This window comes from Scyliorhinus canicula, chromosome 2, assembly GCF_902713615.1.
Source record: "Scyliorhinus canicula chromosome 2, sScyCan1.1, whole genome shotgun sequence".
NCBI lineage: Eukaryota > Metazoa > Chordata > Chondrichthyes > Carcharhiniformes > Scyliorhinidae > Scyliorhinus > Scyliorhinus canicula.
The window spans coordinates 136,527,961-136,543,134 of record NC_052147.1 but is presented as its reverse complement, the minus strand read 5'-3'; the positions used below and the strand labels follow the sequence as shown (position 1 = coordinate 136,543,134).

At 40.3% G+C, this 15,174-nt stretch overlaps 1 protein-coding gene across 1 annotated transcript in view; it reads left to right on the top strand.

The window, feature by feature from the left end:
• Positions 1-14,731, top strand: part of ikzf2 (IKAROS family zinc finger 2) — a 234,967-nt gene extending 220,236 nt beyond the window's left edge. The window contains 3 exon segments of the mRNA XM_038787051.1: positions 2,759-2,893; positions 10,701-10,832; positions 12,137-14,731. Coding sequence (XP_038642979.1) covers positions 2,759-2,893; positions 10,701-10,832; positions 12,137-12,867 — 998 coding nt within the window. The 3' untranslated portion in view covers positions 12,868-14,731.
• Positions 14,732-15,174: the final 443 nt, after the last annotated feature.

Sequence of the window (15,174 nt, the reverse complement as noted above, 5' to 3'; positions counted from 1 at the left end):
TTCCTCCCCTGCCTATACCTGACCCCCGTCCCCACAAAGTCTTCCATGCCTCTGGATTGTAGTTCATTTTCTGTAAGTCCACAACTCATCCAAAATTTCTCTATAAACTCCTCCATCTCGCCACTTTACATGCAATCAATTACGACACCCTTTGCAAAACACCTCTTTCTGACCACACCTTCCACCTTTGGCTACCTCATCTAACCTCCCCTTTTGTTCGCAATGAAGCCCTGATTTTTTAAAACTTTACTTACATTATTGATGTTGCTTCTCTTCTGCAGCAAAGTGCCCACAGAAACCCAGTTTGCCGGATCCATTTTGCCTTAAAAGAGCAGTTGAGTAGCCAAATAGAGTGAAGCACTACATTGAGGTTTTGAAGAACATACATTGAAGAAATGCATTGAGATACATTTTTTCTCACTGCTTATCTCAGCTGCTCTGTTTTAAAATTACTTGTCTGAAAGGTATACAAACTGTAAACTTACAGTGGAGTAAAAAAACAAATTATAGAGATAGAACTGATATAGTTGTAAATTGAAACCTTGAAACTGTTTACATTATAGCCACTAGGTAGCAACTGTCTAGAGTAGGCTTTCATTTATTCATGAGTTTAGACACATTCGTATGTATTTTGGCATGATGGGAAATTGAGTGTTAAAACTGTTATTCCTACACTAAAACAAATGAGAAACACACACACTTAATTTGCAACAAACTCTATTAAACATGTACTTCCGAGTTTTTTGATATCATTAAACACTTCTGCCCATTCAACCATTTTGTTCTGGCAACTAAAAGATTTCAACAGCAAACTGGGTACAATTTTGTCTTCTAAAAAGCATTTAGACAGTCACATGGCTAAGATGGATATAAAAGGATATGGGCCAAATGTGGGCAATTGGGACTAGCTTAGTGGTAAAAACTGGGCAGCATGGACATGTTGGGCTGAAGGGCCTGATTCCATGCTGTAAATGTCTATGACTCCATGGGCTGGATTCTTCCGCCCCACCCGCCGCAAGAACGAGACTGGCGAGAGGCAGACAATGGATAACTTCATTGACCTCGGATGGGATTCTCCGGTCGCCAGGCGAACGCAGCCGGAGAATCCCGACCTGTGACTCTTTGGCAGCAAAGCTCCCTTGAATAAAGTCGACGACCAAATTCAAACTCCAATTTTTTAGCCTAAACCATTATTATATTTACTCTTCAATGTGCTATGTTGGTTCTTGCCCATGTAAATGTAAGAAAGCCTCATGGTGAATGATTGGTCTACTTTTAGATAGGGAGAGAGCAAAACAGCAAAAGACCTGACACTTTGTCTGATAATACAGTGAAGTATTGAGAATGTATGTGCAAACTTTCATGTATTTCAGACTGTCCCAGTCAATGGTAGAATTAATAAACCCAAGCTTAACACATTTTTAACATCATTCTCAAAGTGCATATTTCATTCTGCTATATATTGAACTGTCATGTTGTGTAATAATGTTGTTACAATCTTGTTACATGCCCCAGCCCATTCTTTGGGACAATAATGTTTTTAATGAAGAGGTCAATAAAAATAAATTTATTTTTACAAATTAATTAACTAGTTCATGGAGAACAGACTAAAATTATTTGCAACATTTCCATTAATAATTAATGTTTCAAACTTTTGAATATCAAATTAGAACTAAAAAACTCACTTATTTTGAGAAAATATTAGATATCACAATCTGCACAAATATCTCCACATCATGCACAAATATGGTAGGAGCATTCAGAAAGTTGAATTTGCCTTGACGTATTTGTCATGCTTCTATTTATCACAAGAGCCCATAAGCAAGATTTTCAACTTTTTCAGGGAAAATCAAAATATTGATCAAAATTCTAGCATTCTATACAATAAAAACAGATGTTGACTTATTCAGTCGCTATGAGTGGTCTTAATTATAAGGAGGCACTTCAAATGTTAAGTTATAATAATTAAACTTATATTTTAAAGATAGTTTTTTCATTTTAGTCAAAATTCCAAAATGCTGCAAAATAAAAACAGAATATCTCTTATTCAGTCACCGTAAATGTGTAGCCCGTTCTCTAAACTGATGAAGTAAAGGACACACATCAGTGCCCACACGAGTAAAGAAAATAATACAAAATTGTTGTACGTAACTTAATACTAAAAGGTTTGGAAAATGAATAAGAAATGATGGAACTGCCTTAAAATGATCTGTAAATGCTTCAATGTTTTAAAAACACATATTTAAAATAGCAATGCACTAGACTTTCTTAATTTGTTCCTTAGTTTGAAACATGTTTTGAAATGCAAGAGGTTTGCACTTTTGGCCATTCTACTTGAAAAGCTTCATTAACCTAGCTTCATGTGGTTTCAGGGACCAGTAATAGAACCAGAAAATTCTGCAAATTTTCATTCCCTAAACCCCACCCTGCCAAACAAGACTGCCCCACCCTTCAACCACCAACCACCACATATAAATAAGTTAACAGAGGACATACAGGCAAAAGTTAATCAGGAAAGAGCTCTGGTGGCTTTCCCATTCCACCTGTTTTTGTAGTGGTTTCAAAAAAAATGAGTCAGTAGCACTCGACTGATTCACTACATAGTTTGCTTCAGACTATAGGTTAAACTTACATGTTGCCTTTGATTCACGCTTAATGAAACTTATGGTGCAGTTTCCTTTTAAAACACCTTTACTGCTTATTGAAAATGATTGATATAAATAACGATGATGTAACTTGAGTACAATTCCTTCCACAGTGGGCAAGCCTCACAAGTGCAACTACTGTGGTAGAAGCTACAAACAGCGCAGTTCACTGGAGGAGCATAAAGAGCGCTGTCACAACTACCAGCAGAATGCCGGAGTGGAGGCTACACAGCCCATGAATCACCAGGGTGGGTGGGATGACGTGAAGGAGTTCCAGTTTGTAGTGACTCCTCAATAGTTTTACCTTGAAGCTCTATCTTTTCTATCTTGATAGCGTATAGAGTTTTAGATATTACTAAACATGTTTTCTGTAATACCCAGAATAGCCAGCCAACGCAATTAGTTTTTATTATCAAAACTACTACTATTAAAAGGAAATAGTAGAACAGACGCAACCTGACGTGGGCATAGTGTTACTTCACATACTATATTTTCCTACTACACATAGTGTTATGATTGAATATTAATGTGAAAAAGTGACTGTATTATCTTTTCAGATTTTCCTATTAGTGTTTTCACACCCAAATATTTCCATTCTGGCAATAATGTTTATCAGACATTTCCAAAAGAAATATTCAATTCCAGTAACTGATTACTGACAGTTACTGCATGCGTTATTCCAAAATGGAGATAAATGCAATATTAAACACATTCAGAGAAGAAGATCAGAGTGTCTCTTTTTATCCTGTTGTCAAAAGCTTGGTATTTACGGTAACATACTGAAGGCTTTTTTGAATTGGTTTCACACTTACTAAATGGAAAACCTGAAATAGAAAATGCATTTAAAATATGAATCCACAAAATAATCAAATTTAATAGTCATTTTTAAACAGCTGTCAATTTGTCGATTCCAGATTTTCCTCAAGTTACTGATTCACAGGGCGGCACGGTGGTGCAGCGGTTAGCACTGCTGCCGCACGGCGCCGAGGTCCCGGATTCGATCCCGGCCCCAGGTCACTATCCATGTGGAGTTTGCACATTCTCCCCATGTCTGCATGGGTCTCACCCCCAAACCTAAAGGTGTGCTCGGTAGGTGCATTGACCACATTAAATTGCCCCTTAATTGGAAAAACAAAGCATTGGGCCCTTTTAAAAAAAAAATTATGTTTTTATTAAGACATTTGTATATTCGCATCAAACACAACCACAACCAAAAAGAGAACAAACAGGAATTCACATTGCAAATAAATATCGAACACTCCACCATCCACCCTCCCTGTCGCTACCCTCCTACCTCCTTTTTTAACCCCAACACCCCTCCCAACTGCTGCCGTCTTAACTATTCTTGAAGTAGTCGATGAATGGTTTCCATCTCCGGGCAAACCCCTCCACAGTCCCTCTCAAGGTGAACTTGACCTTTTCCAACTTGAGGAATTCCGCAAGGTCGCTCACCCACATCCCCGGTTTCGACGGCCCCAAATCCCTCCATTCCAGCAAGATCTGTCTCCGGGCTACCAGGGAGGCAAAGGCCAGCACATCGGCCTCCCTCGCCCCCTGGACTCCCGGGTCTTCCGACACTCCAAAGTTTGCCACTTCTGGACTCGGGGCCACCCTTACCCTCAACACCTCAGACGTAATGTCAGCAAACCCCTGCCAGAATCCCTCCAACTTCGGACAGGGCCAAAACATGTGGACATGGTTCGCGGGCCCACCCCCGCACCTTTCCTCTACTCCCTCAAAAAATCTACTCATCCTGGCCACTGTAATATGTGCCTTGTGGACTACCTTGAATTGAATAAGGCTAAGACTCGCACACAAAGAGGATGCATTCACTCTCCTCAAAGCCTCCCCCCACACCCCAGCCTCCAACCCCCTCCCCAGCTCTTTCTCCCACTTGCACTTGACTTCTCCTATCGCGGCACCCTTCCAGTCCATTGGTTCTTTGTAAATCTCCGACACTCTGCCATGATCCCCCCCCAATATCTTCCAGTGGGTTTGATATATAAAGCACTAGATCGACTGCATGTAGCGAGACCCTATGCTCCAACCACCCACCACCCCCCCCCCCCCCCCCCCCCCCAACGCAAAAAGCAGCAGGGATAGTGGCCATCTCTGCCTTGTCCCACGATGCAACCCAAAAATATCCCAAACTCACCCGTATCGTCTGTATTCTCGCTGCCGGTACCCGGTACAACAACTGGATCCAATCCACAAACCCCTGCCTTAACCCAAACTGCCCCAGCACCTCCCACAAGTAGTTCCATTCTACCCAGCCAAAGGCCTTCTCCACATCCATAGCGACCGCTACCTCCACATTTCATCCCTCCGGGGCCATCATTATAATGTTTAACAAATGCCTAATGTTGGCCGATAAATGCCTCCCCTTTACAAATCCGACTGGTCTTCCGCTATCACTTCCGGCACACAGTCCTCAATCTGTGAGGCCAAGATCTTAGCCAGCAACGTGGCATCTACATTCAGTAATGAAATTGGACAGTAGGACCCACACTGGTCCGGGTCATTCTCCTTCTTTAAAATTAAGGCAATCGAGGCCTGCAACAACATCGCGGAGAACCCCCCTCCCCCTTCTCCTTTGTCTCATTTAATGCCCTTACCAGCAGGGGCCCCAGGTTCCCCAAAAACATTTTTAAAAATTCTACCGGAAAGCTATCCGGGCAAGGGGTCTTCCCTGCCTGCATCACCCCCATACCCTCCATTGCCTCCACCAATCACAGCCCTTCTGCCAGGCCCTCCTGCACCTTGGGGAACTCCAACCTGTCCAAAAAAAACGCCTCATTCCATTCACCCCCATCGGGTCGAAGACCATATTTCCCCTCCTATCCTTCACCTTTCCAATCTCCCTCGCCACCTCCTGCTTCCTCAGTTGGTGTGCCAACATCCTACTTGTCTTATCCCCATATTTATAGGCTCTCTTCCCCCCCCCCCCCCCCCGCCCCCCGGCCTTCCTCAGCTGCCCTACTGCCTTACCCGTAGAAACCAGTCCAAACTAATCTGCAGTTTCTGCCACTCTTTCAACAGCCCAGCCTCCAGGGCCTTAGAATACCTTATATCAACCTGCAGTATCTTGTCCACCAACCTCGCCATCTCAACCCCCTGAGTTTGCTACTATATTCCCCACGTCAAACGATACATGCTTATTTATTCGGACCACCACCCCCCCTGCATCTTCATATCTAATCTTGAGTGGAAGACCTGACCTACCCATCCTTTCCTTAGCTTGGTCTGATCCCCGATCTTCAGGTATGTTTTCTGCAAGAATGCCACATCCACCTTTAAGCTTCTCAAATGTCTGAACACGCAGGATCTCTTGGCCGGCCATTTCAGTCCTCTCGTATTCCATTTGATAAGCCTGATGCCTGATCGGAGGACCCCCCCCCCCGATCAACCATAGCCCCTCTTGGGCCAGCCCACGTCACGCAACCCTCCAGGCCCGCCCTCGGATGGCCGCCTCCTTTCGTACTTCAACAGCCCCACCCCTGACAGCAGCACCCCTCCCCCGAACAAAACAACAATACCAACCCCCCAACACATTTATCACCTGCTCAACTCCCACTACGCTCCTGTGAATTAGCCCGCCCAGCTAGCCTGGCAGCCCCCCCTCCCCCCCCGAGAAACAGGAAAATAACAACAATAACAGTTTTAAACAAAAACTCCCCAGCAAGGGGTGGAGAAAACCAACATCCCCAAACACCTCCTCCAAAGTTCAATATCCTCTTTCTCCTGCTGGTCCACTGTCTCTAACAAACTCCATCACCTCTTCCGATGTTCCAAAGTACTCGCGACCATATTAGGTCACCCAGAGGCGGGCCGGGTACAACATCCCGAACTTCACCCCTTCTTAAAGAGGGCTGATTAACTCGGTTGAAACCCACTTTCTTCTTGGCCAGTTCCGCACCCATGTCCTAATATACCCGGAGCTCATTACCCTCCCAGGTATATCTCCTGGCCCACGTCAAGATCCTTTCCTTATCAGGGAATTGTTGTAATCTCACCACCATTTTCCTCAGTGGTTCATTTGCCTGCGGCTTCCTCATCAGCGCCCTATGCGCCCGATCCACCTCCAGGGGCCATTCCACCTCCAGGGGCCGTTTGAAGACTCCCTCCCCAACAGCTTCTCCACTTTCTCCTTGAGCCACTTCTGGGTAGCCCTCAACATCCCGATTTTGGCCGCCAACGAAGTCAGCTGCTCCCCATGCTCCGCCACCATCTCCTCCACGTTCTGGATCGCCCGACTTTGGGTCTCCAACCTCAGCTGTACACGGTCAATTCCCGCTTTCAGCGGGTCTACCGTCTTCGCCAAGTCCTCCAGAGCTTCTCTTCTCTGCTGGCTGAACTTTTCATTCAAAACGTCCACCAGCTGTTCCATTGACCATTGAGCCAGTTGGACCGACCCCTTGCTCTCAGCTATCTTTTCCTGTGTTGCTGGAAGGGTTTCTTGCCCTAGCAGCTCCTTTCTTCTAAAACCACATAAATCCATTCACCGGTGGAGTATAGTCTTCCTCCACCACTCCTGCACCTTTTTCCTTTAAAACATCCATCCATTAATCGGAGAAACGGCCAAATGTGCACTCACTCACATAATGGCCACTACTGGAAGTCCTTGAAAAAATATTTTTTGAAGTTACTGATACACTTAGCTAATTACAGTTAAGGAGGTGTTTCTTGAGAAATTTTGTGAAGCATCAGTAATCAGTTTATAGGTCACAATTGATATACACTTTCTTCTTGGATCTCTTAAGAGATGGACAATTATTGTTTTATCATTTCGCCCATTTAAATTTAGTTAGACTCATTCTGAAAATTTATTTGAAAAATTTCTTTAAACTTTTGAGTCTTGCAGTATTTTCATTTGACCTCTTTTAAACAGTCGCAAATTCTGGAAAAATTATTCCAATACATGTTGTCTTTGCATTTCTTTTAAGGAAATAAATAAGATGATTTACTTGAGGGAGAAAGGAACAGAAGTTTAAGCTGATAAGGTTAGATGAGAAGGGTGGGAGGAGGCTTACATAGCGCATAAAGATTAACATAGACCAATTCGGCTGAGTGCAACGCTCCCTCTAATTGTTTTGAGCGTATGGGTGATTTATTTAAGTGAATGGCCCACTCTCATGGAACTTAAATGGGCCAACTAGTGCACAGCCTGTGTGAGGATTTTGGAGAGCACCCAGTTTATAGGGAACATTGGCTGAGTGACCTGTGTCTATGCTGTAAATCCTATGTAATTTGATGTAAAATTGTTAGATTACGTACTAGAAACAGCTATAGTCTTATTAAAATTAATAGAAAGTATTTTTTAAAGCTGATTTAGGTTAATTTTGTTTTTTTTTAAAACCTGCTCCTGTTCGGGTTTATACTTTTGTTTACCATTCAGTGCTGGTATGACTGCAGGGATGTTGATTGTCCCAGGTACCTCACTTAATAATTTGCACAATTCATTCAGTAACCAAGTCTTCCCTGCACTCCCCCTCAACCCAAGAAAAATGGTGAGACTAAGCCACTTGCCAATCAGTGCATAATTTCACCCATGCACAATGTAAATTCTGTACCAGTTTTCTTTTAATTTCCCATCTTCCACCATTTTTTAGTATATTTTATTTTTTTCTTCCTTGCGCCACATTCTATTGTTGGGCAATTTTGGTTCAGGCAGGATCGGGGAGGGGTGGGGGGGTCGCCGGGGAGGGGGTGGATAATAGCTACCTGCCTGTAGGTGGGGTAGCCCATTAGGCTAACGGAAGGGCTTAGTAAGGCCACTGTGCAGACACCACCTGGAATTTTCCAGTCGACGTGTGGGATCCTGTTGAGGGAAAGACAGAAACAATAAATTGAGGCCGCCTTCCAGCAACAGACCGGGGTGGAAGCAGGAGAAAACTAGGAGAAAACTGCTCACCATCCCCAACCCCCTCTGCACTTTCCATAGCCACAGGCCACAGCCCCAGCCAATAGCTCTCCACATTGAAGACCTGACAGCTGTAACCTTTTTGACTTTAAAAATGTATACAGGCTGTTCAGAGAACACCTTGAGAAAATGCACTTGACATTAGGGTCCTGATCCCAGAATGAAAACTCAGCACTAGGTCTATGCTTGGCATTTTCCTCATTAATTTGACTTTGAATTGCAAGCATTTGTTTTTTTTATTTCAGAAACTCCTGATAACACAACTAATAGAAATAATGGGACCACTCACCAGAAATTGTTTTTTTCACCTGAGTCAGCAAAATACTGATGAAATTAATAAAAAAACAATCCATTCAATTTTTCTGCTATTGGCTGTTTGAGCTTGGATATAATTCTCCAATCTTCCTGCCATTACAAAACATATGTTGGCATTTCTCAGCCAAACTGTGTGGAGGAGAATGCCTAAAATTTGCAGAATGGGCCAACTGACCCAGATTCATCTTCAGTTGGACTCAAAACCTAATTCACAGATTAACATTTACATTTGAAGCTATGGGGGAGCCCCCAGTTCTATTTGCCCATTTTTCAGGCTGAAAAGCTTAATAATAGGAGTAAAAGGGCAAAATGCATGATAAGTGAGAAAGCATTTGATGCACCGTGTTAATGATAAACTAACAAATAAAAATGATACCCACTAAACTAATTGTGTTCCAAATGTATTTACAAGTGAACCCATTAAATAAATTAAGAACACCTCTTTCAGTAAAAATTATGACTCATTCCACGTGTAATCACACACAATTTGTATGCCTTTAACTCTTTAACAGAAAAGCTCCCATTCCACACCAACACGAGTATTATTTCCTATTTTGTTTAATGCTTCCTAAAAAATTCAATAAAGCAACTGGGATCTCTCTACCATTTTAGGTTTTTTGCTCCTGTTTTAAAAGCAAAAGTAAAACATTCCAGCTAATATCAAACCAGGTCTCTCTGCACTGGGAAACAAACATGAAAAATCCACTCTGTCATATAATCACTGTATCCTAATAAAAAGTGAACTACTGTGATAACCAGCTTGAAATGACCCTTGTCGAAATATTTAGCAGAAGAACATTGCATTTCTAATTTGCAGTTGTTACTAGATTTTCTGCTTATTAAGGATTATTTCTGTATACCTTTTTTCCCTCTTTGGTGCACACTTTGTTTATTTTCTAATCCTTTTTAATATACTTAATTTGCACCAATTATTTTATTGTTAATAACATAGCAATATATAGTTGCCAAGCTCCGTTGCAAATATCCATTATGTGTCAATTTATTTTTGCTGAAATGAAATTTTTCATGATTAACATTAGCAGAATCAATGTGGTAATTGTTTGGAACCAACAGTGTCCTTCACCAGTATAGACATGGAACATCCAATCAAGTATTAAAATATATTGGGCGGGATTCTGTCTTCTCGCCACTTGTCAATGGGATTTCCCATTTTAGCCAACCCACGCCACTGGGAAACCCATGTTCATGGGTGCGCTGCCAGCAGGAAAAGTGAATCGCAACTGCCAGAGAATTCCAGCCATTATTGTTTGATCAATATAATAAAGAAAGCAGGAAATATCTTAGCCATTTTTTGGAGGCAGCAATATCCTTTGTCAGTTACAATGTAGGACATATTTCCAGTTAAATCTGCAAAGAATTGTAGGTGTGTCTGTCAGAACATAAAATTTCAGCCAGAAGACCAGCCAGTAATAATGTATTTTCATTTCACTGGTAAGGGGTATAATTAATCATTTAGTTTGCCCTAAATTTCCAAATCGTAGTTTACACGTAAAATTTCTGTCACGCTTCAATAGTTAAGCAGAAAACATTTTTATTCTTCACATTGTTTCAAAAAATATGCATTAATTATTGAAACAGTGTGAAAATGTGTTCCTAGAATTTGAGTCATTCTGTTTATTTTGAATACAGCCTATACATTAGCGATGAAATATTTTGTAAGAATATCAACTGATAAACTAATCCCTGGGTTTCTAATTTTATACGTTCATTTTATTATATTAGGATGTAAAAGAAATTTGAGAATGAAACATTTTGTGGAATGGTGTGTTCACATTTTGTGTGTTATTTATTCTGTGCAGCAGATGAATACAAGGAGCAGGATCCAGTGGCAGACCACATTTCTCTGATGTCGTTTGAGAGACCTGCAGTCATAGAAAGGCTTTCAAGCAATGTGGGGAAACGTAAAAGTTCCACACCTCAAAAATTTGTTGGTGAGATTTGCAAATTTCTTTATTATTGGGTATTACATTATTCTTAAGAATCAGCTGCCTTTTCAAAGATAACCTTTGCAAGAGGATATATGAAAGGAGAATTGAAGAGAGAATAAAGAATAGATAGTGCTTGTTGCAAATTGCAATTTGATTGGGCTGCATTATTTGCCGAATGTAAGTATTTGAAAAAATATTCATACTTCATTCAGATAATTGGTATTCTTTCCTGGTACATAAAAAGTAACTAACTGATCTGTCATGGATTTACTGACAGGTAACCTGGGATTTGGAACATGGCTAGGATGTTTAGCTGCTAAAATGAGCTGCGCTTAACTTGGCTTGTATCCTTAAAACCAGATACAGATGTTGCTGTGGTTATTTCCAGTTCTGAAGAATTCATATCCAATTTGACTAAAATGTCAGCCCTGTTTCTCTCTCCACAGATGCTGTCTGAGTATTTTCAGCATTTTCTGTTTTTATTATCGGAGAGGGAACTCTCTTTGAAAGCAGTCACAGGATGAACATCAGCTTGACTTGGAGTGATTTGAGAGGACACTAGATAGCCATTAACATACATTTTGTGGGAGACTATATGATGGGAATTTTTGAAGAGCATGGTCCCAGACTATGGCAAGGCTTTGTGGAAAAGATGTTCAAGATTGCACCTTCAGAAGTGCGTAACATAGGCAACAGAATCACAAGTGAAAGATCTTGTAGTAACTCAAACTGGTCATAGATTTAATTAGATGTGTCAATGTGAGGGATAATTTTCCAGTTAATCACAAATTTCCGTAGCTTTGGCAAGAGCAGATGTTACGACTGTAGGCATAGCAGGGGGAAAATAATTAACTTTCATAAGGATTAGGTGAACATAAGCAACTGTTAAGAAGAAAATAGAGTTGCAAAAGTTGAATAGATGCCATTGAAAACATACATCATGAGGGTTTGAGATGGTGGGAAGAGGACCAAAATCAATCCTTTTCCTGTGCAGAGAGAAAAAGCCAGACCCCAATGTCATCTTCAAGCCTGTTCTGCTATCCAGTTAGATCAATCTGTATCTTAACTCCATTTACATCCAAATGATCCATGCAAGTCGCAGTTGAAATATTAGTGTGTTGCTTGTGATTTTGAATTTTAGAAGTGTTGTCCAACATTGAATGTATTAATTAATTTGGAACTCTTCTCTGATTAAATGAGCCATAAATATTTCAACATTGCTCCATTAAATGTGCGAAAATCTATCAATCTGAATGGTTGTGTTATATATAAGGATTAGCTCACTTACTTGCAATGTCTTCTTCTAGGTGAAAAGTTCATGCATTTGAATTATCCAGACATCAGTTATAACATGAGCTTGAACTACGAGAAAGAGGCAGAATTCATGCATTCGCACATGATGGATCAAGCCATCAATAATGCAATTACATATCTTGGAGCTGAATCCCTCAGACCTCTGATGCAACATCAACCCAGCACATTGGCAGAAGGAGTTCCAGTTATGAATGCTGTCTATTCTCAGGTATACCATCCAAGCAGGCTTGAAAGGCCAAACAGTAGGGAAATAGCAGAAAACCATGAAAATACAGTGGATGGCCCCATTTCTCTTATAAGAGCAAAAAATCAGACAGCAGAAAGAGGAATATCTCCTAGTAATAGCTGTTTAGATTCTACTGACACAGAAAGCAGCCATGATGATCGAAGTGGTCAACAATATCCTGGAATCCCAGCCTTAACTCCTCGGAACAAGCAAAGTCCAACCTACACAAAGGAGGAACCAAAGGCTCTGGAACCAATAAAGGTTTTGTCTCATACCTCTAAAGAGATATACAGGGTCTTCAGTGGAGAGGGCGAGCAGATTAGAGCTTTCAATTGTGAGCACTGTCGTGTGCTGTTTCTAGACCATGTCATGTACACCATTCACATGGGCTGCCATGGTTTCAGAGACCCATTTGAGTGCAACATCTGTGGCTACAGAAGCCAGGATCGCTATGAATTCTCATCGCACATTGTTCGTGGAGAACATACATTCCACTAGGCTCTGAGTTCTAGGACATGATGAAGAACTGTATTTGGACACCCACATTGACATAACTGAAAGGCAGATGTGGCCTGGTGACAGAAGATTTGCCTTGTTTTTACTATCCATGGACCAAGAATATACTGTAGTGAGTATATTCCACTCATTTGCAGTAATGTGATTTTTCACTCATATATGACATTGTGGGAATTAAAATTAGCCCTAGTTTTATGAAAATGAGCTGTCAGTCATGTCATCTGAAGAATGTTGTATCATTCAACTCGGTTCTTGCGTAGGTGCAGCTGTGACAAGCTAATGAACGACTCATATGTAGAATTACAGTGAAGAAGAAAAGAATGGTGTAGGATCACGGGTGAACTATGTCTTAAACTCCCTTAACTTCTAAAGAGAATTGGAGTAAAAGATTAATACTCTTTTGTGTGCACCAGGCATTCAGAATTAATATATTTGTCCATTTCGAACACTCAAATTAACCAAGAGAAGGTCAACAAGAATAAAAGCAAGCACTTGGTTAATTTTTATACCTTTCAATATTGATCAAAATAATTGAAAAGGAATGTCTTATCTTTTAAGTTTTTGAATTTGTGTAAAGTTGGAGAAAAAAATGAATCATTAGGTGAGGCCATCGCTACTTGGTTATGAGGTAAAACACATTTAATCACAGGCTCAGTATTAATCCACTGATGGTGCTCCTTTTTGACTATCACAGTCTTAACCCTTTGAATCCTGAACTACATTTTCTTATAAGTAAGAGGTGAATGATACAGTTCCAGTTAGATGACATGCCTGACAACCTGTTTTGTGGCACTTGCTCTATGGATAAAGATTACCTCTCACATTTAGATTGCTCGTTGAAGGGGGGATCAAAATTAGGACCCAAACTATGCACTTACTGGAAATTTTCATAAAGTACTGGAGACTATTGTTAATTTCTGAACATATAGCAACAAGGGAAGGATGTATTAAAACTCTGAAACTGTGATCATTCAACTGATTGTGAAGCACTGTCAGTTCTTAACCAGACTCACTTCCTGTTTCATGTAGCATTTTCTAATCTGGAACAAATGACCCTGTTCTAAATCCTCGGGCTTTTTTGTTGCTGAAGCATTAGGTATAAGCTGTTTACATATTTTTGTACTAAAGTGTAGTTTTATACATGAAAATGCTTGAAAAATAAAAGGTACATTAGCTTTGTAGTGCATTTGCTACTGGAATCGGGTAACTGGAACCTCTTCCTTGGTTTGTTTAATGGTGGCAACATATGCTTTTTTTTTGCATAAAACTGGATGTACATTTTCCTTATAACGTATCTTTGTAAGACAACTGAAACTGTAAACTTTTATGCAATTATTTAGAAAGTTTCAGCATCGACAACTATAGTATGTTTTAAGTCTTTTAAAATGCTTTAATTAAAAATTTAAGATAAAAGTACTTTATTCCAATGTCGGGCGTTAGGAGCAGCTATTTGTAGCCTAAATTTAATTCTAATGACTTTTCCTCTCAAGTCCTTGTCACTCAGTGGTATAAGCATCATAAGAGTCCACAACAGACTCTCCAAACTTGAACCGGTTATGCTATACAGGCAAATGCAGTTTTCAAGTGCAATACTCCCTTTTTTCTTGGACTGTATAATGTATTTTCTCAATTTAGGAAATCGTTTATGTAAAATGTTTTTGAAATACATTAACTGATTCTTAAGACTGTATTGAAAATCCCTGTTACTGTGACCTAAATAACATGGCTTGTAAAAAAACAAAGTTGCAGAATCTTTGTTAATATTTTTTTAGGGAAAACTACTGTAAGGTTTGTACTGTCTGAGTGCACAAATACTGAAATAAATTTAGGGAACCTCAGGAATGAATTCTGTGTGTGCCTAGTTGTTTCACACTCAGTACCATTACCAAACTTCACACAAAACATTCAACTTATACATATACATGAATCTAACAATTTTCTTATTTATTATCGACAAAAGAAAACATCATCCAACCACTTCAGAATCACAAGTATAATTTGTCCTTGCAATACCAGATTTATTTTACACTTAAGGTAATGTTCTTTCAATTGCATTATAACACAACAATATGAGAGTCATGGAAGTTTCATATCTAAAAAACCCTTGAGGTTGGGGGTCAATTGATAATTTAAAAACTGGATAGACTTGTTTGCTGAGGATATTAATTTCAAGGTGGTTGGCTGGGGTTAAGATACAGATCAACCAGAATATAATTGATTGGCAGAGCAGATTTGAGGAGCTGAATGGCCTACTCCTACCCCTGTGTTCTTATTGCATATAATGACCAT